At 39.3% G+C, this 27,054-nt stretch overlaps 3 protein-coding genes and 2 long non-coding RNA genes across 6 annotated transcripts in view; 2 read left to right on the top strand and 3 right to left on the bottom strand.

The window, feature by feature from the left end:
• Positions 1-2,664, top strand: LOC145463345 (uncharacterized). Of its 2 annotated transcripts, XR_014041320.1 has the most exons (4): positions 1-16; positions 108-247; positions 1,613-1,689; positions 2,122-2,664. It is a non-coding gene; the product is annotated as an uncharacterized LOC145463345 (long non-coding RNA). The 2 variants fall into 2 exon arrangements; XR_014041319.1 differs by having other exon boundaries at positions 9-247.
• Positions 2,665-2,780: 116 nt separating this feature from the next.
• LOC145463346 (uncharacterized) lies at positions 2,781-6,588 on the bottom strand. The gene is made up of 3 exons (XR_014041321.1): positions 5,906-6,588; positions 5,464-5,541; positions 2,781-3,870 (listed from the first exon to the last, which is right to left on the bottom strand). It is a non-coding gene; the product is annotated as an uncharacterized LOC145463346 (long non-coding RNA).
• A 105-nt stretch (positions 6,589-6,693) lies between these two features.
• Positions 6,694-13,088, bottom strand: LOC145463940 (vacuolar protein sorting-associated protein 33A-like). Its single transcript, XM_081447733.1, has 7 exons — positions 12,957-13,088; positions 12,152-12,238; positions 11,225-11,359; positions 10,521-10,622; positions 10,131-10,197; positions 9,197-9,319; positions 6,694-7,730 (listed from the first exon to the last, which is right to left on the bottom strand). Exons 2-7 carry the CDS (start codon positions 12,182-12,184, stop codon positions 7,624-7,626), a joined length of 567 nt encoding a protein of 188 aa, XP_081303859.1. The 5' UTR covers positions 12,185-12,238; positions 12,957-13,088; the 3' UTR covers positions 6,694-7,623.
• Positions 13,089-15,380: 2,292 nt separating this feature from the next.
• On the top strand, positions 15,381-19,254 carry LOC145464083 (uncharacterized). Its single transcript, XM_081447899.1, has one exon. It carries the CDS (start codon positions 15,559-15,561, stop codon positions 17,623-17,625), a length of 2,067 nt encoding a protein of 688 aa, XP_081304025.1. The 5' UTR covers positions 15,381-15,558; the 3' UTR covers positions 17,626-19,254.
• Positions 19,255-23,445: 4,191 nt separating this feature from the next.
• The window catches only part of LOC145462937 (vacuolar protein sorting-associated protein 33A-like), a 41,856-nt gene continuing 38,247 nt past the window's right edge, over positions 23,446-27,054 (bottom strand). Inside the window, exons 16-17 of the mRNA XM_081446611.1 lie at positions 26,891-27,013; positions 23,446-25,423 (exon numbers count right to left, since the gene is read on the bottom strand). Coding sequence (XP_081302737.1) covers positions 25,317-25,423; positions 26,891-27,013 — 230 coding nt within the window. The 3' untranslated portion in view covers positions 23,446-25,316. The remainder of the gene's footprint in view (positions 25,424-26,890; positions 27,014-27,054) is intronic.

Raw genomic sequence — 27,054 nt, forward strand, 5'->3', positions numbered from 1 at the left:
ATCACCTTCCCACGAGGTAGTTGGAAGTTCGCTTCTGGTTGCTCCGTTCAAACTTTGCTGTAGAAATGCAGTTTAGATACGAATAATTGTTATTTAGCATCTTCCAGACGAACGACTCTCGGCTTCTTCTTACGTATGGGACTCTGGAGTGAATTTCGCCTCACAAACTAAGTGGAACATTGGAACTAAGCTTGCAATGGGAAGAGAGTTAACATGAGAAGCGAAACAAAGACTTCTTCATGCTCCGGTATGTTATCAAATGGTATTGTCTTCTCCTTAACTATAGTCTTTGAAAGCGAATGGTTGCATAATATCTGGTATCTGAAAGACCCTGAAACAGCGTTACGCTGAAATTAGTTTATGTTTTCGAGTGGCGTTCCAATCAACTTGAGCATATTTTTTCAGAGAACGCTCCCCTTTAACATTTAGCGTAAACCTGTGTGGATGCCGCCGGATCACTTTCTTCCAGTTATTAATTAAATCGTCTCTTAGCTATTTTTTTCTGATAGAACTCTTGATTCAGTTGTTGTGGTATAAAAAGTGAGAAACAATAGCGAGGATGAAAATCGAGAAGCCCTTCCTTGCGCGTCTCGTTTCCTAGCGCGACGCAATTCTCGCGCGCGTTCGCGTACTTGTCCAGTCGACTGAACCTGAAAATTATGAGAGAATATTCACAGTGTATTGTACCAACCGATCTCATGGATACAAAAATGTCAGCTTCCATAAGCCTCTTAACAGTCACGCGATCGAACTACTGATGCTACCCACTGATGTCCATGAGTAGCGAGAATTTTGATACTTCTTTTCTACTTCAGTTCTATAACTTTTCGGTCGGGTTTTCTGTTTATATTGTTTGTCCTTCTGTTTAGAGTCTGGATAATCTCAAACCGGACCCAAAACATAATCAGTGAAATACATTTTTACACAAGAAAAATTAATTATTCGGTTAACTTTTAATCCTGGGTTAGTAGTGTTAGCGGCTTTCGAACAACCCGGCCCAGATTCCCAGGACGATGCCTAGCTTCTCTATTTGAAGCTTTGAATTCTATTGAAGTCCTCAGTTTACCATTAATATTGAGTATTGCAGTACGATTATGAAGGAGCTGTTCCTTATAATTGTTATCAAGAAATGGATATACATTTCCAAGAAGCACACGCTCGGAAATCCTCAGGTGGTCTTATCTAGAACAAAATGCGATAATTTAATACTATATTTTCACTATTATAACAAGGAAGCAAGGCTGAATGCTACGTAGAAAGCTTAACGGAGCAACGACATGCATGGGATTTGAGTTTCATCTGAGGTCACTACCATGTGTATTTAGTACATAAACTGTCAGCCAGCCGATTGCTTTACTTCTTGCTGCTACACCGTGCTGACAAGACCCAATCAGAACGACACAGTTGTCCACGGTTGGAATTCTTGGCTTTCAGTTTGGACTCTATCCTGTCGTTGTCCCGTTAAACTTTCTACGTAGTAATCAGCCTTGCTTCATTGTTATATTTCTAGTTTTGGCTGATCAGATCTTTTACAGATCCTACGTACACTGACAGCATTTTCGTTTGCGGTCTCTTGCATCATTGTATTTATTATTACTATTATTTCTTCTAGGTTTAGCTCAAAAAAACAGGAAAGGAACAAAATGGCAATTCCAAAGCACTGCATGGGAACTTGGACAACGAAGCAAAGTAAGATGAATTCCAATTTCTTACAACTTTTATTACTAGAAATGTATAGAAGTACGTTGGGAGAACTGATATTTTAAATCTGGGAATGAAAGGTTTAAGCGTACGGGTAAATTCACAAGGACAGACTTTTCTAATATTTTGGCCGAAATTCGGACGTTACAATGATTGCTCAGAACAAATAGTGCTTGTATTTTCGTGTTTACCATAAAGTTATTATTATCAGTTGCTACAACATTTTACAAATTATAGTAGTGTTTTTCAAGAGAAAAACTTCCGAATCATGTGTGATTTAGTGAATAGCTTAATATCTCGATGCACAATGTTTACAAAGTTTAATGACAGTCTCCGCGGCGAAACTGTGACGGCACAAATTTACTCCTCTGAGCTGCCATTAATCTCAAAGTAACTTAATCTTCTTTAATTTTCTTGCAGGTTAAGAGAGGAGCTCAGAGCTTTCAAGAGACTCACGTTGATTAAAATAAAATGTCTAGCATGTATGTTGATGGTTAAGGCTTTCGTGATTAAGACCAAGTTTTCATGTCTTTTGGCGGTTAATGTTTGGTTAATGAAAACTGGAGCCCGGAAAAAAGTGTTGGCGGGAAGAAAATTCTGTGTTAAAACTTAAAGAGACTCGCTTGTTAACGTGACTGAATAAAAAGTTCGAAAAAAAGTCTTTTGGTGGGAAATATTTTCTGCGGTAAAAAGGATCAATGCGCTTTTAAAAGGAGTTGTAAAAAATTTCGGGAAAAAAAAAACTAAGTCTTTTGGCGGGAAAATTGTCCTTAGAAAAAAAGTCTGCACTTTTGGATAGTGTCTGGTTTTGAGTCAAAAATATACTAAGTCTTTTGGCGGGAAAAAATCGTACAGTTTTGCAAACGGTTTTTGCCCATCAAAAGTCAGAGTTTATGTTTGATTTCTAACTAGACCCTGTTCAAAAGTGCAGAATTTTTTTTCTTCGCGGCAACCTTACATAGTCAAAAAATAGTAAAAGAGATAGCCTACATTCCGACTAGTTTCCAGGCCCTTTTAAAAGCGCATTTTTTTGTTTATTCATACGCTCAAAACAAGACAATAAAGGAAGGAAACGATACTACTTGTAAACGTTTTTATTTCATTTTTAATACATTTAACTAATTACAATCCTTTTAACATTAAACAAAGTTATTTACAACACTTAATTCGTGAGACAATAAGACTGCCCTATTAAAAACCAATAGCAAATATCCGAAGACAAAGACTATACAAGGATGAAATTCCAAGTCAAAGAAAATTTACGATTGTTTTGAAAACTGAACTTGGAACAGAAAAATTCAGTTCACCTTGTTGTAGAAGCAAAGACTAACGATTTAGCTAACTTACAAGAACACTTTTCCAACAACTATCATGAAACTAAAACGAAGTATTCGTAGAGCGAATGTCGTCCAAAACATCCTACAGATCATACAACTAATAAGTGTTTACAAGTCTTGATCGCATATTCTATTACGCTATTTTGTAGCAGCAGTAATTCGCTCTGTTATTAAATTGAAAATTTTCCGTAAGATGTCCCAGTTGTCGATCAATTTTGGTCTAATTTTACCGAAAAATATTTATAAATTTATTCTTACAGTCGTTGGAAAAGTGCGCGTAAAACGCCTGATCAGAATGTTGTATTAGAATCTTAATGTTGTTGATGTTAACTTAAAGTTACGAGACTTTTTGAGACAAGATATATCTACGAATTATGAAATTATTTTGCAAAGGTTCTTCTTCAGTTGAAATGACATAATTGCAGTCTCTACTCTTCGAAGGCAAAAAATTCTGGATACGTGCAATAGAGATTTTCTCAAAACCAGACAATTAATTCCACTGAATCTTAATTATTGCTTTCTTCTGTTTACATTTGGCAACAAACTTGAAACTATTCGAATTTGTTTGAGTTCTTTAGTAGCGATGTCTTCTGGTTGTCAAATTTCTTTCACATTTTATAATCACTTAAACTGCTTTTTCTTGTCTACGAAGAGCAAATTAAAGCTTTATGAAAATACAGAAAAAGGACGTTGCCGACGGCTAAACTACATGTAATAAATCTTACACTCTATCTCCGTGTTGCCCGCATGCTAACGGAGCACGCTGACACTTCTTGCCTTCAGTCTTCCTATTTCATTGTCATCCCCACCAAATGAACAAGCAATGAAGGCACTGAAAAAAAACACAAATAAACGCCTTAAAATAATGACGAGATTCCATCGGATTACAAGCAGAGATATAAACACAAGACATTTCAATTTGGGTTTTTGTTTCGTCTTTCTGAATCAGGTGTCGGGAATCAGCGCGATAAATGTACATTAACAAGGAGGAAGAAACGGTTATTTTTGCGCATTCAGGGCCAAGATTAAAATGTGCATTCTCCTTATCAATTGCCATACATTACGTTTAATGTTAGCTCTGAGAATTTAGTAGTACATCAGCACAACATGCTCCGATGATTTTCCTGCACGCTCTCTTCATCTTCTCATCACAATGTATTGATAATTGATGATGATCTCATTAACAAACAGCCAAACAAAGAAGGGCGAAAAGTTCTGTGCATATCTTAAAATGTCTTATAATAATTTTGTCACAGCGAAGTCAAGACAATTTTCCATCGATTGGGCCGGGGCTTCAAGAGATGTAAAACATTATGAGTTCTAGTCAGTTCTCGACGATGTTATTCACGAAAAGGCACGAGAATTTCAGAGAAAAATATCTGTAGAGGCAACCATTTGGTTATCAACCGAGAGTTTCATGAGCTTGTGGCGAGCTTAAGAGCAAAACAGAATCCTCATTGTTCGCGCTAACAAATAAAAATACGCAACTTCATTGCATTACTGGCCCAAGAGAACGAAAAAGGTGAACGAAAACTCGGAGTAAAATCTCAGGTAAATTTTGATTTATGTCTTGTTGGATTTTAACCTCGGAAGTTAATTGTATAATCTACGAACACAACTCCACAAGTAGATGTTGTTTTGTAACATGCGCACCTTCGAATCGATCTCACACTCCGCTTCTATTTAAAAAAAAAATTAGGATGGAAACTTGTGGAGAGTTTATCAAATTTCTACTAAAAACTTTCATCAGCCTAAACCAGGAGACGAAAAAGAATCCTTTTGTAAACCTTTATGATCAAACTTTTTTCAGAACTCCAAAATTTATTGCTTACATTCCGATCATATTTTTGATGGAGACACACACCGCTAACTGAAATGTCATGATTGATTCAACTCGCACAAGTCACAAAATCTGCGAGACGCGGTTTTGTGCCGACTACCGAAAAAAAAAAAAAAAAAAATAGAACTACAACAAAATCTCCTCTCCAGGTTGCTTAATTTACACTTGCCGCACGTAGCAAATCTCTTTGGAGGTCAGCATATAATTATTTTCAATTTTACAGATTTATTTACAAATTTATCTCGGCATGTTATCAATAGCTGTCATAAAGAACAGTCACTCTGATAATTTGTAGCTCCTTTATAAAGCAGCTTTTAAGTTGGAAGGAAACAAAGAACCGAAGAAACTAAATGCTCTCGAGGGCCATCAATTGTGAGATGTTGTCCTAATACGTCATTAAATTCTCGCCACATGTACAATGCCCATGAATTCGAAATGTTTTGAGAAAAAGTCAACAATCTACAACATGAAAACTTATCTTTGATACCCAAATTAGCCAAAATGAGATTTTTTGCTAGATGTCAATACATTGGTACAGTGGCCACGCATTGAAGAATGTAATTAAGTGAACTTTCTATAGCTTACCTTTACGTAATTCTCTTTAGTTTCCATGTTTCTGCCATTCCTACAATCCACCAAGACATGTCCCACACGGTTCTTCATCTGAAAATGAGAAAAACATGAGCGAAATAAGCAAACGTCATCCAGTGAATAAAAATTCCAGTTCTGAATCTCTGCGAGTCAACAGGTTCGGTAAAGTTGAACGGTTAACTCGAGCAGCCACGATAAAGGCTCCGAGGACAACTGTAACGTACACTAGATAACTTTTGGCCTTCACTAACAAGTCAAGAAGACTTTTGTCTTTATTTTTGTCTACTATAGTCTAGATCAACTTGATTTACTGCGAACGGTTTTAGAGCCAGTCAGTTCTTAAACTAGTTCTACGAGAGTTGGCAATGGTTTCTTGATGGAACCAATTCGTCTCGCCTGCAATCCATAATTTTCCGTCAGGCTCACAATTTCTTACCTTGTTTCGATTAAGTCGGTGGTTAGATGTTGGTTCCGATAACCGATCTTCAAACTCGTCTCTATGTCAAATTTGCGGGCTCTATGAACTATTAACCTTGATTTGTCCGCAAGTTTTCTGGTTCTTCAGCCCAAAAAGTCAAACATCTCCGACCACGAGGAACTGATGAATAAAATGCAAATGAGAATCGACAAAAAAAATCGCGCCGCATTAACATTTTGCACGTGCAAATTACATAGCAAGGCTGCTCTGTTTATTGTTGGGCTGAATTTATTAAATTTTCCCGCTTTTTGTTTCTTTTTTTAATTTCGTTTCTCGCCCGCTTATTTTCGGACAATCACCGCAAATTAGATCTGCATTTATCGCGCGCTCTGTTTTCGAATCGAATCAGAGGGAAGACTGGGAACGACCTGGCGGTTCCAGGGAAAAAGTGGGCAGATGGCATAGAAACATTGTGACGGTGAAACTATTGGTAGCGCGCAGTTTTCCCCCATTCTGGAACGCTTCAAAGAGCGAGCCTCGGGTTTACACCGGATTTGACGTTCTTAGAAAGTCACACAAGTGCTTTCATCAAACCACGTAAACGTCATTATCCATCTGTTTCTTTTAAAAAACTGAAACGAGAAAAGAAAATTACCTTACTGAATAAGTTATAATGTAATCATGGCTGGTTACAGCACTCCACCCTACATAATATATATTGGTGAATTAACTTTTTTGTCAAAGGAAATAAATCTATTTCGCTAAAAGGAATCTACGAAACATTAAGTTGGAATTGCTATAATAATTTTAATTTTCACGTCTTAAAATATTTCTATTTTACATTCACATTCATACATTTTGCATTCATAACAAGCAAAGCTCATCAAAAGAGCTGATACAGAAATACAAATTCCTATTTTCATGACTGAAAGTTTGCCAATTCACACACATATTGAATGTTTTAACTGACCTTTCGACCTGTTAGACAATAAACGACGGTTTCTAATCCTTCAGGGGTACCCAACGACCGTTTTCTCTCAAATGCTTTTAAACGCTGTTTTAGGCTATCTGGAGTACTTTTAAAGCTCTGTGCGTTAATTTTAGATTGCGCTAAAAAAATTTTATCTTTTCGGTTATTCTAGGGGAACTTGAGTATTCTCGAATTTATTAGGGCTTTTTTGTCCATTCCCCGAAAACCTTAGGTCTTATCGCCTTTCCGAAAATGATAGCTGACCTTTTTCCGGTACCCAAAACGACATTTTTTATAATTCGAAAACAACAGACATTAAATTTCTCATATCACGAAAGTTCGAGGTGACAATTCTCTTCAGAAAATCAGAGGGGATTAAAGGCCTTCCGAACAGATAATTTACCGAAACGATCCGTTGGGTGTCCCTGATCCTTACTAACGAAAAGGTCATTTCTGAATTGCCTTGGGCCTCGGTTTCAATACGAGTCCTCATGCAAAACCCGTCATATGAAGGCGGAACACATTTTCATATGGTTTCGCACGAAGACTCGTTTTGAAACAGAGGCAAAAGGCAACTCGGAAATGGACTGTTACTTCAAAGCCGTAAAAAAGTCCTGAGCCTGCGTTTCATTAGATCAGCACCACTGACCAAAAACACACAGGCTCTGGGAATGAGTGCATTCGCGGATTCAGGAACAATCTCGTATGAAGACCATGAAGAGACCAATAGTCCTGAAGATTTCAATTGAAGCAGCGATGAGCTGTGTTACGTAAAAGGGTTGGCCTCGTCTGTCACGCCTTCCTCCATAATAGACTCAATTAGAGTCTTGCCATTGATTATCTTGGTTGTGGCCACTAGATAGTCTGTGGGGCCTGGGACAGAACAAAACAAAGAATTTTGCCGCTGTCTTTTTTAGAAGTAAACATAGGTCAATAGAACCTCTTCCACTAGCACTTTTAAGCATCAAGAAATAATTGCTCGCTGTTAATTTAAACAACTGTCTATTAAACAAGATCCCTGTAACTTGATTAATAACATTCGTTCCCTTTGAGCCTCGTCCACACCACGCCGAAGGAATTTGAAAACGGAGGATTCACTCTGAAAACGTATCAAATGTTTTCGGACCACACAACGCCGAGGAATTTAAAAACGCAACAATCACCGGTCATTTTGGATTTTCGTTTGAGGAAAACTCCGTCAGGGAAATCGAGTGACTATCGTGACTACATCGTTTTCGAAAAGCTTCGTTTTGAAAATGTTTTCCGTCCATGAGAAAACGTAAAGCCGGCGTTTCCAAATTCCTCCGGTTTGAAGAGCGTTTTCAAAAAGCTCCGTTTTGGTGACGGATTAGTGTGGACGGAAGGCCTAACCGTAGAAATAAAGCTATGTTTTCATATTCCTCTAGTTTGAAGAGCGTGTTTTCGTGGCGGATTAGTGTGGACGGTAGGCCTAACCGTAGAAATAAAGCTATGTTTTCAAATTCCTCTAGTTTGAAGAGCGTGCTTTCGTGGCGGATTAGTGTGGACGGAAGGCCTAACCGTAGAAATAAAGCTATGTTTTCAAATTCCTCTAGTTTGAAGAGCGTGTTTTCGTGGCGGATTAGTGTGGACGGAAGGCCTAACCGTAGAAATAAAGCTCCGTTTTCAAATTCCTCTAGTTTGAAGAGCGTGTTTTCGTGGCGGATTAGTTGGACGGAAGGCCTAACCGTAGAAATAAAGCTGCGTTTTCAAATTCCTTCTGCGTAGTGTGGACAGGGCCTTAGAAAGAAAACACAGTGAACAAAGGTTGCAGTTAACAGTTACTGAGTAGGTACTACTGAAAGTAGAAGGAAAACAATTTTCCGCTGATGAAAAATCAGATAATGGCAACGCTTTTAGAAGCAGTGATTTCCTTTTGAAAACCACTAAACATTTAGACACAAAGAAACCATGACCAAACACTAAAGCTGTCGATCGAATTAGTTCTCATCAAAACAATCAATCAATAACCTAAAAGAGTAAAACCCGCGTATAAGAACCTACTTTTTTGAAGTCTGGCAAAATAGGTTGTTGTATTTTGGCGAAAATATTGGCAATTTAGGCTAAGTAGGTTCTTTCAAATTAGGTTCATAATCTCTATGAAGAAGATATAGTCGTTGATTACCAGAAAAATAAATAAACTTGGGTTTGGTCCTTGAATATACAGCATATATTCACAGCTGTATTGTGCATACTAATGTAATCTCAAAGTCATACTCCTTGGTTAAAATGTTTATCATAATTTAGCTGTAAACCACATATATAACATGCGGGTTTTACTGTAATGAAATAGATTTAGAAACAGAAACATGATTACTCACTATTTTCCTGTTGTGCTAAAAACCTCAGAGCGGATATTTCAGCGTGTGTACAGCCACCAATGAAATAAACTAAAGTTACTTTAGGTGGACCATCAACAGAACTCTCTCCACTGGTGGACGGCCCTAAAAAGATTATTAACAGAACTCTTGAGTTATTTTGGCCACGTACAAAACTACCTTAAATTGAAGGAAACCTAAAAATAATAGTTTACAAAGATAGGAAAACACCAAAGGGATAATAATAAACTATAAAGGAGCAAGGATGGTTAAAGATGGGGAAGATTAACACGGATTACAAACCACGAACTTGACAAATTTAGGCTAAACGTTTCAAGATGCGCAATCCGTGACGAAGAAATTGTGTCCCGCGTTTATATAAGCACAACACTAAAATTGCTCTGAACGTTAGAGAGCTGGTGAAGAACCATCGTCCACTGACACGTCACAACGACAAAATCATGTTAACGCTGTTAACAGAAGTTCCTTCCCCTAACCCCCCCCCCGCCCCCGCCCCCTTCCTAGAGTAAATTATAAGACCTTACCGTACCCCGATTCGCAATAAGCCAATCAGAAACCGTGTCTACTGTCTTGATATCCTGCGATATCAACTCAATGGTCTGATATGGTTTGGATATCATGGTCACTTGGCCAAATTTGGGTCTGGTAAATACCTAATCGTGCCTTTATTTGCACGCTTCGGCTGCATATCAGGCTCGTTCGGTCTCTCCATGGGTATTTTGGCTCGACTACGTCTCACAAAGTACGAACCTTGGCTCGACCAAACTCGCCTGATATACCGCCGAGGCGTGCCAAAAAAAGGCACGATTAGGTATATACCGTACCTAAGTTCAAGACAACAGGCACTTTTGATTAGCTACTTGCAAATTACGGCAAAAGAAAAACAAAAGGGTTGTTAGAGCAAGCTCCTTCTCACTTTTCTGAAGTCCAGGAGGTAGTCGCTGGATTTCTTCAACTGCAGGCCCCGGCAGTAACCGAAGAACCTGAAGAAAATTAACAAAATAAAGAATATCACATTTTGGCGAGACATTTGTTAACCGTTACACCAGTTAAATGTTTTCCTGCGCTTTCCACATTTTACATTTTTTCCCGCACTTTCCAAATATTACCTGTTTTCCCGCCCTTTCCACCTCTTACACGTTTTCTGTCGCTTTCTCCTGGTTGCAAGTTTTCCCGCAGCTTTCAAATATTTACCCGTGTCTACTACCAGCTGAATGTTTTCACTAATTAATTGGGTTCTTGTTTTGAGTTGATATTGACTGGCGCTCTATGACGACTTCTTGTTTGTTCGTTGGTGGATTTTTACCTCTTCCAGTCCTCGCCAGCCCTGAGGCCGAGCCAAAAACTGAGCCAGTCGTACTGTCAGCGGCGCGTATCCTGAAAACACGTAGGCGATGTCGTTTGGATTCTGCAAAGTGAGAGCACAAATTACGAACAGAAAACACGTGATCCTACTAATATAAATTCCCACGCTAACTTTTGGAATAGAACGTTTCGTAATTGCCACACCCTGTGCAAAAATTGGTTTTCACTGACGCATGAGCGTAAGAGTAGAGTAATAAGCGCCTTCCGTAGCCTTAAACACCTAGGCGAATTTGTCACAATAAATGTGTTTTTTTTGAGACCTCAGATGTACCTGAAACCAGCAGATCATTGTTCAAAACACGGGCCACAAACCTTTGCGTACCGCAGGAAAATTTTTTACAAACGAAGAGGGGATATACTTTACAAGGATCATTATTGTCGAGATTTCCAAACCTGCCCGGAGCAAACTCAACATTAGCGAGTCCCTCTGTTTTCCGAACGGGGGAGGGGGGGGGGGGGAGGAGGGCGGGGCGAGTGCATATAATAACAAAAACAACGACTGTTCTAACTTTCGGATGATCACTACAACCTGAACAACATAAAACTATAGATTCACAAAAAGGTTTTCGCCCTATCCTTCTTCACCCAATCCCGCCTTTTAAAATCATCTCAGTAGGCTAGCATGTACAACAATTCACTGTTTACCTGTTCCTGTACGTCTTCAACGACAAGCTTTAATGACTTGCGCAGTACATTGTAAGATCGAGACGTCTGCAATCTAAGCAGGCCAGCTGACTCCAGCGGAGAAAGCGTCCTGTACGCATGCTCAAAACCATATGTCTAGAAGAACATGAAAAAGTAGTCACAGTGGATCCTCCAGTTACAGTATTTCTCACATTACAGCATGGATTTTCAATCCCAACCACAGAGCCTTCCATACGCTTTAGAGTAGTGTGGCCCTCGGAAATTCAACTAATCTATAAAGAATATGAACTATTTAGCGTAATGTGTGCAAGTTCTTTTTTCTTTTTTAACTCGTGATTGCGTTAGCAAGTTGTGTGTTGTAGTGGGTGATCAGATTATTCAAATGATATGCAAATGAGGGGCCGGTCACCACCCTTAAGTTTGGTGTTGTTTTATTCTGTCAGCGGGAAATGAACGAGTGATAGCGTAGCTAGGACATCAGAACTCATCCACAGTGAAACCAAAATCTTCTAGTTTTTTCTCTTTTTATTATGCTTTCAAGCGTTTTTTTCTTCTAACTTAGCACTATGCAGACACACTGCCACCGTCGGCAGTTTCTCGTGGGGTCAAACGAAAAGTATCCGATTCTTTAATAATGACCATATCAGGAAGAACTCGAACGGAACAATTCAAATCTTGCCACGTTAGCTTGTCGTCTTCGGAATACACCGTGACACTTAATAACACAACTCACGAAAGTCACGCGCTCAGGCAAGTCACGGAAACAGGATTTTCATCGGAAAAAGATAGGTGTTTCACAGGCTGAAAGGCAACAGAGACGGCACTAGCTATCCTGTGTTTACAGCCGCCCTCCTCGAAAGAAAAAAAGTCATCTCTCCGAGTTTTTCTTTTCGGGGATGGTGGCTGTGACACAGGCCAGGCACTAACCTGTAATATTTCACGACAATAGAACTCCAGCATCTTGGGTTTGAAGCCATTATTTGTCAAACACTGAGCACACAACAAACGAAGGACCTTGTCAAAAGTACAAGAAAACAAAAAATGAAAATTAGCGGGCGATTGGTAGAGCACGTGTGAGGTACGGGAGGGAGGGGATGGTGGGGTAAACAAGCGCTACTTTATTTTGCAACCAAATGCTACTTTATTCTGTCCAAGAGCAGGCAAAATAAACCAAATCCTGAACCATGATACCCGGACTTTTCTAGCTCTTCGAGAGGCAAGACTGCGTTATCATCCCTTCTCTGAATTACCCGTTGTTTTCCGCAAGAAATGTTCTTTATGCCATATGGCAAATCCTTTTTGACCAAGCTTCTACGCTTGTTTACGTCTCGATCCAAGAAATAAAACACACACAAAAAAACTTGGTCAATACCCAGCCAGTTTGTTCAATAACCATGATTTTTTGTCAACTTGGAGTTAATCAAGGTGAACCAGCTATAGGTCGGATTTCCAACGTATCACTGACGCTGAAAACGTCAGCTTTTTCAATTTGCCACAGACGGTGGTTTACCCATCTCTATTAACTTCAAGTTAATAATAATCAGTTAATACAGTTGGACCCCGCTCACTCAAACTCGGTTATTTCGAATTCTCCGTTATTTGGAATTTAAAACCGTTTCTCTTGGATTTGCCCTTCAGTCGTTTACTGTCGGCTAATTCGAACTGTTTTCCGTTTCCACTGAGAGTTCGAAATAGCGGGGTTCAACTGCACTTGTAGGCTTCTTTTGCTTACCGTTAAAAGCGGCTTCTTTATTCCGAAGCATTTCTCTATGTATGGGTTGATTTTGTCCGTGTCCAGTCCCTGCGCGAGTTCTGAGGAGACATGAATGTGACCAACATCGATTTTCTCCTTGTTATATCAATATATTAGCAAGGGAACGGGGCTTGAGAATTAATGTTTCACAGTCACTGACACCATCATCTCTATAGCATCCGAGGTTTTCACGTGACGTCATAGTCGCCATGTAGGTGATCAGTGAAAAAAGTATCCTAATTAGCTTTTTTTTTCTTTGTAACACCAACACGGTCCCCACATGTACGTTGCCATTTCAGTCTGTCAGGATTGGTTTTAAACCACCTATTCCCGATAATGCAGATAAAGGGTGTATAGCTTAAACCTATAAGGTATTTTTAATCACACGCCATTCGGTTAATGGGGTTCAGAGCGGGCTGTTTGGGGAGTCCGTGGGGCCAGGTCCGGTTGATATCCTCATCCGGGAGAGGCAAGGAACGCGGGCTCACAAATCAAGCCCGGTTTCAGAAGTTTCTAATAACCTTCTTCATGCGTCATTAGGGACGTTACGCATATACAACGTCGACGGCGAGGACGACGCGTATTAGAAAATGTATTTACAGTTGGACCCGCCAATTAGTGTCGGTTTTTTCAAATTCTCCGTTATTTGGAACTCAAAACCAATTCCCTTAGATATGCCCTTCATTCATTTACTATCAGCTATTTCGAACTCCCGCTATTTCGAACTGTTTTCTTTTTACCCTGAGAGTTGAAATAGCGGCGTTCGACTCTATAGTGACTCTATGTACAGTTTTCTTCGGAAATTCACAGTTATCTAGATCTATTCAGTCTGTCTGTTTACATCAAAAAATTCCCTGCTGAATATGCTGCGAATGTCTTCTGTACCATAAAGAAATACGAAAAACAAGCCGAAGAGGTTCATGTTCCCTAAACAAAACTTGCAAATTAGTCATTTCACGTTGTTGATTTGCAAAAGACGGCTGCGAAATGAAAAAATGGGACATAATGCACTTTAAAGATCCATTGTTCTGGTCATTAAGCCTTTTGGTTGGCGACGTTTCGTTGCCATTACCGTGTGTTTTTACGTAAGGTCCCTACTCGTGCAAATGACGTCCGCGGTTTTTTCCTCAGATCGTCGGCACGAGCGGAAATTTTCCTATTAATCACTTTTTTCTCACACGATCAATAGGACGTGAATATGCATTTAAGACAAAACCACAAAACATAAACGAACACAAAAGAGTGCTTGCTAGCTATTAGCGACTTTCAGAAAACCACAACGGCCATGGTCGCGAAACAAAAGGATTAAAAAGCAGTACAGTGGCTACGGAGTAATCCTTGACACATTTCTTTACCGTCCTCTGCAAAACAGCCACCAAATTGCGTTGTCTGGAGAAAGTGAACCAAGACAACGGTAAGGGACATCACATGGTTATCGTGACACCATCGATTTCGAAAAGCTCCGTTCTCAAAATGTTTTCCGTCCACATGAAAACGAAAAGCCGGTTTTTTGAAATTCCTGAGTTTTCTCCGTTTCCGTGACGGATTAGTGTGGACGCCAGGCCCAACCGTAGAAATAAACCTCAAGTTTCAAATTTCTCCGGCGTAATGTGGACGGCGCCATACTCTTGACAAAGAGAAACAAACTAAACGGATTTAGTGTTCATTTTCTGATTGAAGTTGTCCAAAGGGTCCTGGCTACTTGAAAGAAACGAAAGATAACGAATAAAACAATTGTCGTGTAATTGTAGGTACGCTTGCATAAGATGATGGTAAACCTACGTTACTATAATTATATTTTGTTGCATTTGTTATATTGTATTTGTTTTCTTCTCATTTATGAGCAGACTGAGAAAGATAGCGGTTTTTTTGAGCTAGCAACCGCCTTTTTCTTTCTTCAGATTGCACGTACGAGCGGACATTTTCTAACTAATCAATTACTCATTTTTTTCACGCATTTATTACTCATTTCATATCTCTATATGCATTTGAATTGAAAGCAAATGGCTTTTATCGACAAAAAGAATGAACGAACAATAACATTCTCAGACTGATTGTGTCTCACGACTGAGAACAAAATATACCGTAATTCATTCATTACCGAAAAAAAATTAAAAGCTTCAGATAAAGTGTTAATTACGTTACAAACAAGGATTGCGTGGTTGGTTGCAGTATTGACGTCATAGCCTCGTACGCAGACATTCTTTTGACTCGTCACGCACTCCACCGAGAAAGAAATGCGTGGATTTACACAATGACGTCACTAGGTAAGCGCCTACAAATTTGCATACTGATTTGTTTGATTCCACCTAGAAACGTGAAATAAAAGGTTTGTTACACGGGTACGCGACGAAACGACAGCAATCTCGACAACATATCACATTTAATTACCTCTATCCGGAACTTAACATTTGCGAGACAGTCTCCGCTGATTTCCTGTTCAACGCGAGGCGATGTCTTTGATAATTTGACCTTATCCAGATCGCATCACAGAAACTGCGAACGACGAGCGACAATTCAGTTGAGGTTTCAGTTCATATCGTTCACATGGCCGATCAGTGAACTTCGGAGCACCATCACTATGGGTTCTGGCGCATCGAAAAAACTCCTAATCGTAGAGCCGCAAGCTGACGTGACGCCATTTTCCAGCCATCAAGAATATCCAGTACACATTACTCCTCAACCAAGGATGCCGCAAGAACAGTGGTTGAATCACGACAGGGAACACGAGAGAAACAAGGAGAGTTCATATCAAGGAAACGTTGAATGGGATGTGTCACACACAGACACGCTTACCAGATACAAGATGAACTACCCAAAGCAAGCAGATGATTTTCAAACAATGTTTGAGAACATGCAAGTGTTACGAAACACTATTAACAACAATTCAAAAGGACGAGATCTGTATTCCAAGTCGGTGGGCGAGACGGTTGATAGCTTAGGCACAACAAGCTACAGCACCTATACCTCAGCAGGGTCACACGTGGCCACCGACTACAACAGAATCGTGGACTTTGCGGTGGAAATCGAGGGAGCAGAGCTGTTGCAAAGGTTCGCTCACAATTGCTTCAACGATTTCTACGAGATGGGCGGTGAATTGGACGATGATAACAGCTCCTCGGAAGATAAATCGTGGGAATTTACTTGTTTTGATTGTCTACAACAAGTGCTAGCAACGATACAAAACTTTGCAGACTTTCACGACGGCTTTTGTTCGGCAAGTGGCCAAGCGGGAGTAGTCCCAATGTGCCTTGAAAACATCGTAAGACTCGATCGCGAAAATGACAATTGGCAAAGTGGAGACGATGAATCGGAGCCGCTTCAGCTTATTGATACCTGCCTTGGAATTTTGCACAACATTTCGCGACGGCTGAGAGATCGCGAGTTGTTTGCTGACAGCGAAAAAACATTGCTTTATTTTGCCAAGGTTAAGAACACAGGAGTTGCTGCTACAGCCCTACTTTGCCTTGCTTACCTGGTAAATGAAGACACCAACCATCTAATTTCAGCAGATGAAAACTTGCTTTGCTTCATTATCACAATGTTAAACGAAGCGTATCAGTCTGAGGACCGCAGATGCGATGGATATTCCGCAAAAGAACTTGCAGAAGGTTTGAGTCACCTTGCCATCAACGATAACAATAAGAAGACTCTGGGCCAAAATGGAGCGATTCGTGTATTAACTGCAATTCTACAAACTTCAAACGATGACGAGGAAACAGCGAGCGGGGCAAGGGCTCTGTGGATGTTAGCTTTCGACGACACCAATAAAGATGTAATAAGACAACAGGAAGGAACGTTGGATACATTACGCGCGTTACACCACAGTGCAAACCCTGAAGTACAAAAGGCAGCCGCGGGGGCATTATGGGAGATTGGAGGAAAGAAGGCAAGGAACAACGCCGACAAGACTGAAGGGATCACTGGAAATCACGTGATGATCAGCTACCAATGGGATGCTCAGGAGCTGTTAGTGGAAGTGAAGAACAAGCTTCAGAAGAGTGGATACCAAGTATGGATGGATTTGGAGCAAATGGGTGGCTCCACACTGGAAGCGATGGCCAAAGCTGTCGAGAACGCTGCTGTTGTACTGGTCTGCGTGTCACAGCGCTACAAAGAAAGTCCTAACTGTCGATCAGAAGCTGAATACGCTTATCAGCTGAGAAAAGATATCATTCCTTTGATGATGCAACGCAATTACAAGGCAGATGGCTGGTTGGGAATGCTTGTGGGGACAAAGCTGTGGATTGGCTTTCAGAGTAAGCAGATTATTGATTCAGGTGTAGGAAAACTTATCAAAGAGTTAGGAGGGAGAGGAAAAGATCTTGACACGACAGATGGGCCTGGAGAAGCACTGATTCGACTAACTGAAGCAAGCGTTGTCACAGCACCACCCCCACAGTCAGTGACCAATGTGTCCACATGGACAAATCAAGACGTCAAAAAATGGCTGACGGAGATTGGATTGGAACAAGTCTGCAAAGAGGATATTTCCGAGTTCAATGGTCAAACACTGATTGATCTTCAAGAGCTCCGTGGAGAATGTCCGGACTATTTCTACAAGTGTATAGAACACACTCTAAACTTGAAGAACATGTTTCATCTTCTCAAGTTCAGGAAAGAGCTCGACAAACTTCTAAGTCATTAACTGAGACTAACTGCTTGGTGGGTCGATAGTTTGTTAGTATCTTTCGCAGCCCGGCTTTCTTTGGGGTGTAACGTAACGTTGCGTGACCCGTGACGACGAGCGTTGGAGACGATGCAAGAAACGCGGAGTAGAATATGAGCATTTCAAGTATTACTTGTTGTTTCTTCTACCACCGCGGAGTCACTCGCAAACAATGTATAAAAAGGACCGCGACATAGCAAACTGTAGGTTAACGTTGAGTCGCAAATGGTTTTTACTCTGACCAATTAGCTATGAACATTGACGTGTCCAACGAGCAACTTACATTTATCTTAGCTATTCGAATAATATGGATTTGATCACGCATATCTATGTCGTTCGTAATTTCTAGCAGTCTTCCGTATCATATTGGTCGCTATCATAACCCAAAGAAACCGCCGTTAAAATAGTATACAATCAACACCCGTGCCAGTGGGGGTACTCTGGGGCAAAGAGAAACCGGAGGGGGAGAAACAGCTGTAAGCTAACAACCCCAAGTATACCTCAAGTTTTTCAAAGCACTCACCCCATCCCACCAAAAAGACATATCAAATATCATATAATATTTTTATCTCATAATTTAACTCAACAAAATACGTATCAAGGTACAACTGACTCTAATGAGGCCCACGTCAAACGTCCAACTTCACTTGAGACGACCTAAACTGAGCGAATTAAGCTCATGATAAGTTCGACGTTTGACCCAACTGAGTTCGTCCCACTGAATTTAGATCGCCCAACAAGTTCTATTCGTCTGAAGCAGACGGATAGAACGTGTTGGTCGATCTAAATTCGAATTAAGTTCAACGTTTGACCCAACGGTCCAGCTTCACCCGTTTGGATCGGCAATTTAGTCCGTCTCGGGTGAAGTTAGATGTTTGACTTGGCCCTAAAATTTACCAACGAAAGCTGACAATCAAAACAATCGTTGTGCAGCTGTAATTAGGCTTGTATAAGTTGATGATAAACCAGCATTATTAAAACTATATTTCGTTACATTGGTTAAAAAAAGGCCAGTTTGCTCAGTGCACTCTTGCTTAAAGTGATTCCACTGAATTGCATTTCACATCCTTGCTGTGTACGATTTTTGCGTCATTAGCACGCGCGTACAAGTACGTGCACATACACACCATCTACAGGTTTCCCTGTACTGTAGCAGAGCAGGTGACAGCAGAATATATTTTCGTTTTCTCTCAACCCTTTGACTACCAAAGTGTCACAAAATAAGTGCCGTTTTTAACTCAGTTCAATCAGTTTTTTGGCTGAAATTACGCTAGCTGTGCCTTAGTTTTCTTAAAAAAGACTATCTTTTTTACCAAACAGGCAGATTTCCACAAGATTAGGTACAAAAATGCATATCATTTTAATTTGGCGCATGCGCATAAGCCAAAATTTGGACTTTTCGTTTTTTTTTTTTTGCGATTGCCTGTTCCGAATTTTTTTCCTGCCCCTTTCCTTTCCTTTTTCTCGGCCCTGTTACTGTCGCTACCTTTTGCGTTTCATATTCTTTCTGGCTGCCGTAAAAAGTTGGGTGTTAATTACGGACAAACCCTGGAAATGGGACTTTGATCAATTATAGGTATAATGCGCCATTTTACCACCATTTTTGCACCAAAATTGATAACGTTCTTATTCAAGTTGCTGCGTCAGAATGCCGTCGATATCTCAAACCGACTGTTGTGCGGACAGATCTATCCTAGCTCTGCCATCTGTTTATCAAGAATATCTGGTGCCATTTAAATTGATGACATCACAAGTGGTACAAAGAGCACGACCATTAACCCTTTGAATACCAAACTTTCGCCAAAAAATACCGTTTTTAACCGTTTAGTTATGTTTTTTAGCTGCCATGACGCGATAACGTTGTTTTTCGATTTTCGACGTCGGAATGTCGTCGATATCTAAACCTGACCATTGTGCGGAAAGGGCTACCCTAGCACTACTATCTGCTTATCAAGGATATCTGATGCCATTTAAATTGATGACGTCACAAGTGGTACAAAGAGCACGACCATTAACTACGCATATATGCGTAGTTGGTATTCAAAGGGTTAAGTATCCGTATATGGCTCCTTGGGCGTCAAAGGGTTAAACGAGTACGGTGACCCTCACTTTTTAATACATAAATTTGAATGAAATATTTTTGATTTAAGGTGGCTTGCAACAGTTTCCAGCACTTCCTAAGACTTAGATTTTGATAGGTCATTCTAACCGCTTTTTATCAGTTGCTACAATCATGGTTTTAAAATACTGCCCAGTCATTGCTGAACAATTTAATATCATTTTCGTGATACAATAAGTTACCATGGCAACAGTATCACCTTCTAAAAACACCCTCACTTTTAGCTTAAATGTTAATAACTCAGAAACGAGCTCGGTGACCCTATTTTTTGTAGAATTTTGATTTGCAGGATGCAACTTTAGGCAAAGTTCTAAAAAATTCTGCTCAGTGGGTTCAAAACGACCTTAAATTTTCAAAAATTTAAGGTGGCTCTGAACCTCCTTAAGCCTCCTTAAGAAAAGTTTAAAACTCTGGATTCAGCTATTTCTATTTTACTGCTGTACAGAACATATCTGAAGGAAAAGCTGGTTAAGTGCGCTTGTAGAGAATTCTTTAATTCCTCCACAATCTTTTCAGATTATGAAACAATATAAAGAATTCTCTATTCAGAGTTTATGTTTGATTTCTAACTAGACCCTGTTGAAAAGTGCAGAATTTTTTTTCTTCGCGGCAACCCTACATAGTCAAAAAATTGTAAAAGAGATAGCCTACATTCCGACTAGTTTCCAGGCCCTTTTAAAAGCGCATTTTTTTGTTTATTCATACGCTCAAAACAAGACAATAAAGGAAGGAAACAATACTACTTGTAAACGTTTTTATTTCATTTTTAATACAATTAACTAATTACAATCCTTTTAACATAAAACAAAGTTTTTTACAACACTTAATTCGTGAGACAATAAGACCATACAAGGATGAAATTCCAAGTCAAAGAAAATTTACGTTTGTTTTGAAAACTGAACTTGGAACAGAAAAATTCAGTTCGCCTTGTAGTAGAAGCAAAGACTAACGATTTAGCTAACTTACAAGAACACTTTTCCAACAACTATCATGAAACTAAAACGAAGTATTCGTAGAGCGAATGTCGTCATACATCTAATAAGTGTTTACAAGTCTTGATCGCATATTCTATTACGCTAGTTTGCAGCAGCAGTAATTCGCTCTGTTAGTAAATTGAAAATTTTCCGTAAGATGTCCCAGTTATCAATCAATTTTAGTCTAATTTTACCGAAAAATATTTATAAATTTATTTTTACAGTCGTTGGAAAAGTGCGCGTAAAACGCCTGATCAGAATGTTGTATTAGAATCTTAATGTTGTTGATGTTAACTTAAAGTTACGAGACTTTTTGAAACAAGATATATCTACGAATTACGAAATTGTTTTGTAAAGGTTTTTCTTCAGTTGAAACGACATAATTGCGGTCTCTTCTCTTCGAAGGCAAAAAATTCTGGATATGTGCAATAGAGATTTTCTCAAAACCACACAATTAATTCCACTGAATCTTAATTATTGCTTTCTTCTGTTTACATTTGGCAACAAACTTGAGGCTATTCGAATTTGTTTGAGTTCTTTAGTAGCGATGTCTTCTGGTTGTAAAATTTCTCTCACATTTTATAATCACTTAAACTGCTTTTTCTTGTCTACGAAGAACAAATTAAAGCCTTATGAAAATACAGAAAAAGGACGTTGCCGACGGCTAAACTACATGTAATAAATCTTACACTCTATCTCCGTGTTGCCCGCATGCTAACGGAGCACGCTGACACTTCTTGCCGTCAGTCTTCCTTCTTCATTGTCATCCCCACCAAATGAACAAGCAATGAAGGCACTGAAAAAAAAAACACAAATAAAAGCCTTAAAATAATGACGAGATTCCATCGGATTACAAGCAGAGATAAAAACACAAGACATTTCAATTTGGGTTGTTGTTTTGACTTTCTGAATCAGGTGTCGGGAATCAGCACGATAACTGTACATTAACAAGGAGGAAGAAACGGGTTTTTTTTGCGCATTCAGGGCCAAGATTAAAATGTGCATTCTCCTTATCAATTGCCATACATTACGTTTAATGTTAGCTCTGACAATTTAGTAGTACATCAGCACAACATGCTCCGATGATTTTCCTGCATGCTCTCTTCATCTTCTCATCACAATGTATTGATAATTGATGTTGATCTCATTAACAAACAGCCAAACAAAGAAGGGCGAAAACTTCTGGGCATATCTTAAAATGTCTTATAATAATTTTGTCACAGCGACATCAAGACAATTTTCCATCGGTTGAGGGCTTCAAGAGATGTAAAACATTATGAGTTCTAGTCAGTTCTCGACGATGTTATTCACGAAAAGGCACGAGAATTTCAGAGAAAAATATCTGTAGAAGCAACCATTTGGTTATCAACCGAGAGTTTCATGAGCTTGTGGCAAGCTTAAGAGCAAACCAGAATCCTCATTGTTCGCGCTAACAAATAAAAATACGCAACTTCATTGCATTACTGGCCCAAGAGAACGAAAAAGGTTTTAGAAATCAAAGTGAGTTTCAGTTTGTTGACCATGAAAACTTGGAGTAAAATCTCAGGTAAATTTTGATTTATGTCCTGTTGGATTTTAACCTCGGAAGTTAATTGTATAATCTAAGAACACAACTCCACAAGTAGATGTTGTTTTGCAACATGCGCCCCTTCGAATCGATCTCACACTCCGCTTCTATTAAAAAAAAAATGAGGATGGAAACTTGTGGAGAGTTTATCAAATTTCTACTAAAAACTTTCATCAGCCTAAACCAGGAGAAGAAAAAGAATCCTTTTGTAAACCTTTACGATCAAACTTTTTTCACAACTCCAAAATTTATTGCTTACATTCCGATCATATTTTTGATGGAGACACAGCGCTAGCTAAAATGTCATGATTGATTCAACTCGCACAAGTCACAAAATCTGCGAGATGCGGTTTTGTGCCGACTAACAAAAAAAAAAAAAATAGAACTACAACAAAGTCTCTTCTCCAGGTTGCTTAATTTACACTTGCCGCACGTAGCAAATCTCTTTGGAGGTCAGCATATAATTATTTTCAATTTTACAGATTTATTTACAAATTTATCTCGGCATGTTATCAATAGCTGTCATAAAGAACAGTCACTCTGATAATTTGTAGCTCCTTTATAAAGCAGCTTTTAAGTTGGAAGGAAACAAAGAACCGAAGAAACTAAATGCTCTCGAGGGCCATCAATTGTGAGATGTTGTCCTAATATGTCATTAAATTCTCGCCACATGTGCAATGCCCATGAATTCGAAATGTTTTGAGAAAAAGTCAACAATCTTCAACATGAAAACTTTTCTTTGATACCCAAATTAGCCAAAATGAGATTTTTCGCTGGATGTCAATACATTGGTACAGTAGCCACACATTGAAGAATGCAATTAAGTGAACTTTCTATAGCTTACCTTTATGTAATTCTCTTCAGTTTCCATGTTTCTGCCATTCCTACAATCCACCAAGACATGTCCCACACGGTTCTTCATCTGAAAATGAGAAAAACATGAGCGAAATAAGCAAACGTCATCCAGTGAATAACAAGTCCAGTCCTGAATCTCTGCGAGTCAACAGGTTCGGTAAAGTTGAACGGTTAACTCGAGCAGCCATGATAAAGGCTCTGAGGACAACTGTAACGTACACTAGATAACTTTTGGCCTTCACTAACAAGTCAAGAAGAATTCTGTCTTTATTTTTGTCTACTATAGTCTAGATCAACTTGATTTACTGCGAACGGTTTTAGAGCCAGTCAGTTCTTAAACTAGTTCTACGAGAGTTGGCAATGGTTTCTTGATGAAACCAATTCGTCTCGCCTGCAATCCATAATTTTCCGTCAGGCTCACAATTTCTTACCTAGTTTTGATTGAGTCGGTGGTTAGATGTTGGTTCCGATAACCGATCTTCAAACTCGTCTCTATGTCCAATTTGCGGGCTCTATGAACTATTAACCTTGATTTGTCCGCAAGTTTTCTGGTTCTTTAGCCCAAAAAGTCAAACATCTCCGACCACGAGGAACTGATGAATAAAATGCGAATGAGAATCGACAAAAAAAATCGCGCCGCATTAACAGTTTGCACGTGCAAATTACATAGCTAGGCTGCTCTGTTTATTGTTGGGCTGAATTTATTAAATTTTCCCGCTTTTTGTTTCTTTTTTTAATTTCGTTTCTCGCCCGTTTATTTTCGGACAATCACCGCAAATTAGATCTGCATTTATCGCGCGATCTGTTTTCGAATCGAATCAGAGCGAAGACTGGGAACGACCTGGCGGTTCCAGGGAAAAAGCGGGCAGATGGCATAGAAACATTGTGACGGTGAAACAATTGGTAGCGCGCAGTTTTCCCCCCATTCTGGAACGCTTCAAAGAGCGAGCCTCGGGTTTACACCGGATTTGAAGTTCTCAGAAAGTCACACAAGTGCTTTCATCAAACCACATAAACGTCAATATCAGTTTGTTTCTTTTAAAAAAACTGAAACGAGAAAAGAAAATTACCTTACTGAATAAGTTATAATGTAATCATGGCTGGTTACAGCACTCCACCCTACATCATATATATTGGTGAGTTAACTTTTTTGTCAAAGGAAATTAATCTATTTCGCTAAAAGGAATCTACGAAACATTAAGTTGGAATTGCTATAATAATTTTAATTTTCATGTCTTAAAATATTTCTATTTTACATTCACATTCATACATTTTGCATTCATAACAAGCAAAGCTCATCAAAAGAGCTAATACAGAAATACAAATTCCTATTTTCATGACTGAAAGTTTGCCAATTCACACACATATTGAATGTTTTAACTGACCTTTCGACCTGTTAGACAATAAACGACGGTTTCTAATCCTTCAGGGGTACCCAACGACCGTTTTCTCTCAAATGCTTTTAAACGCTGTTTTAGGCTATCTGGAATACTTTTAAAGCTCTGTGTGTTAATTTTAGATTGCGCTAAAAAAATTTTATCTTTTCGGTTATTCTAGGGAAACTTGAGTATTCTCGAATTTATTAGGGCTTTTTTGTCCATTCCCCGAAAACCTTAGGTCTTATCGCCTTTCCGAAAATGATAGCTGACCTTTTTTCGGTACCCAAAACGACATTTTTTATAATTCGAAAACAACAGACATTAAATTTCTCATATCACGAAAGTTCGAGGTGACAATTCTCTTCAGAAAATCAGTGGGGATTAAAGGCCTTCCGAACAGATAATTTATCGAAACGATCCGTTGGGTGCCCCTGATCCTTACTAACGAAAAGGTCATTTCTGAATTGCCTTGGGCCTCGGTTTCAATACGAGTCCTCATGCAAAACCCTTCATATGAAGGCGGAACACATTTTCATATGAATGGTTTCGCACGAAGACTCGTTTTGAAACAGAGGCAAAAGGCAACTCGGAAATGGACTGTTACTTCAGAGCCGTAAAAAAGTCCTGAGCCTGCGTTTCATTAGATCAGCACCACTGACCAAAAACACACAGGCTCTGGGAATGAGTGCATTCGCGGATTCAGGAACAATCTCGTATGAAGACCATGAAGAGACCAATAGTCCTGAAGATTTCAATTGAAGCAGCGATGAGCTGTGTTACGTAAAAGGGTTGGCCTCGTCTGTCACGCCTTCCTCCATAATAGACTCAATTAGAGTCTTGCCATTGATTATCTTGGTTGTGGCCACTAGATAGTCTGTGGGGCCTGGGACAGAACAAAACAAAGAATTTTGCCGCTGTCTTTTTTAGAAGTAAACATAGGTCAATACTACCTCTTCCACTAGCACTTTTAAGCATCAAGAAATAATTGCTTGCTGTTAATTTAAACAACTGTCTATTAAACAAGATCCCTGTAACTTGATTAATAACATTCGTTCCCTTTGAGCCCCGTCCACACCACGCCGGAGCAATTTGAAAACGGAGGATTCACTCTGAAAACGTATCAAATGTTTTCGGACCACACAACGCCGAGGAAGTTAAAAACGCAACAATCACCGGTCATTTTGGATTTTCGTTTGAGGAAAACTCCGTCAGGGAAATCGCGTGACTATCGTGACTATATCGTTTTCGAAAAGCTTCGTTTTGAAAATGTTTTCCGTCCATGAGAAAACGTAAAGCCGGCGTTTCCAAATTCCTCCGGTTTGAAGAGCGTTTTCAAAAAGCTCCGTGTTGGTGACGGATTAGTGTGGACGGAAGGCCTAACCGTAGAAGTAAAGCTATGTTTTCAAATTCCTCTAGTTTGAAGAGCGTGTTTTCGTGGCGGATTAGTGTGGACGGAAGGCCTAACCGTAGAAATAAAGCTATGTTTTCAAATTCCTCTAGTTTGAAGAGCGTGTTTTCGTGGCGGATTAGTGTGGACGGAAGGCCTAACCGTAGAAATAAAGCTATGTTTTCAAATTCCTCTAGTTTGAAGAGCGTGTTTTCGTGGCGGATTAGTGTGGACGGAAGGCCTAACCGTAGAAATAAAGCTCCGTTTTCAAATTCCTCTAGTTTGAAGAACGTGTTTTCGTGGCGGATTAGTGTGGACAGAAGGCCTAACCGTAGAAATAAAGCTGCGTTTTCAAATTCCTTCTGCGTAGTGTGGACAGGGCCTTAGAAAGAAAACACAGTGAACAAAGGTTGCAGTTAACAGTTACTGAGTAGGTACTACTGAAAGTAGAAGGAAAACAATTTTCCGCTGATGAAAAATCAGATAACGACAACGCTTTTAGAAGCAGTGATTTCCTTTTGAAAACCACTAAACATTTAGACACAAAGAAACCATGACCAAACACTAAAGCTGTCGATCGAATTAGTTCTCATCAAAACAATCAATCAATAACCTAAAAGAGTAAAACCCGCGTATAAGAACCTACTTTTTTGAAGTCTGGCAAAATAGGTTGTTGTATTTTGGCGAAAATATTGGCAATTTAGGCTAAGTAGGTTCTTTCAAATTAGGTTCATAATCTCTATGAAGAAGATATAGTCGTTGATTACCAGAAAAATAAATAAACTTGGGTTTGGTCCTTGAATATACAGCATATATTCACAGCTGTATTGTGCATACTAATGTAATCTCAAAGTCATACTCCTTGGTTAAAATGTTTATCATAATTTAGCTGTAAACCACATATATAACATGCGGGTTTTACTGTAATGAAATAGATTTAGAAACAGAAACATGATTACTCACTATTTTCCTGTTGTGCTAAAAACCTCAGAGCGGATATTTCAGCGTGTGTACAGCCACCAATGAAATAAACTAAAGTTACTTTAGGTGGACCATCAACAGAACTCTCTCCACTGGTGGACGGCCCTAAAAAGATTATTAACAGAACTCTTGAGTTATTTTGGCCA

This window comes from Orbicella franksi, chromosome 12, assembly GCF_964199315.1.
Source record: "Orbicella franksi chromosome 12, jaOrbFran1.1, whole genome shotgun sequence".
Classification (NCBI taxonomy): Eukaryota; Metazoa; Cnidaria; class Anthozoa; order Scleractinia; family Merulinidae; genus Orbicella; species Orbicella franksi.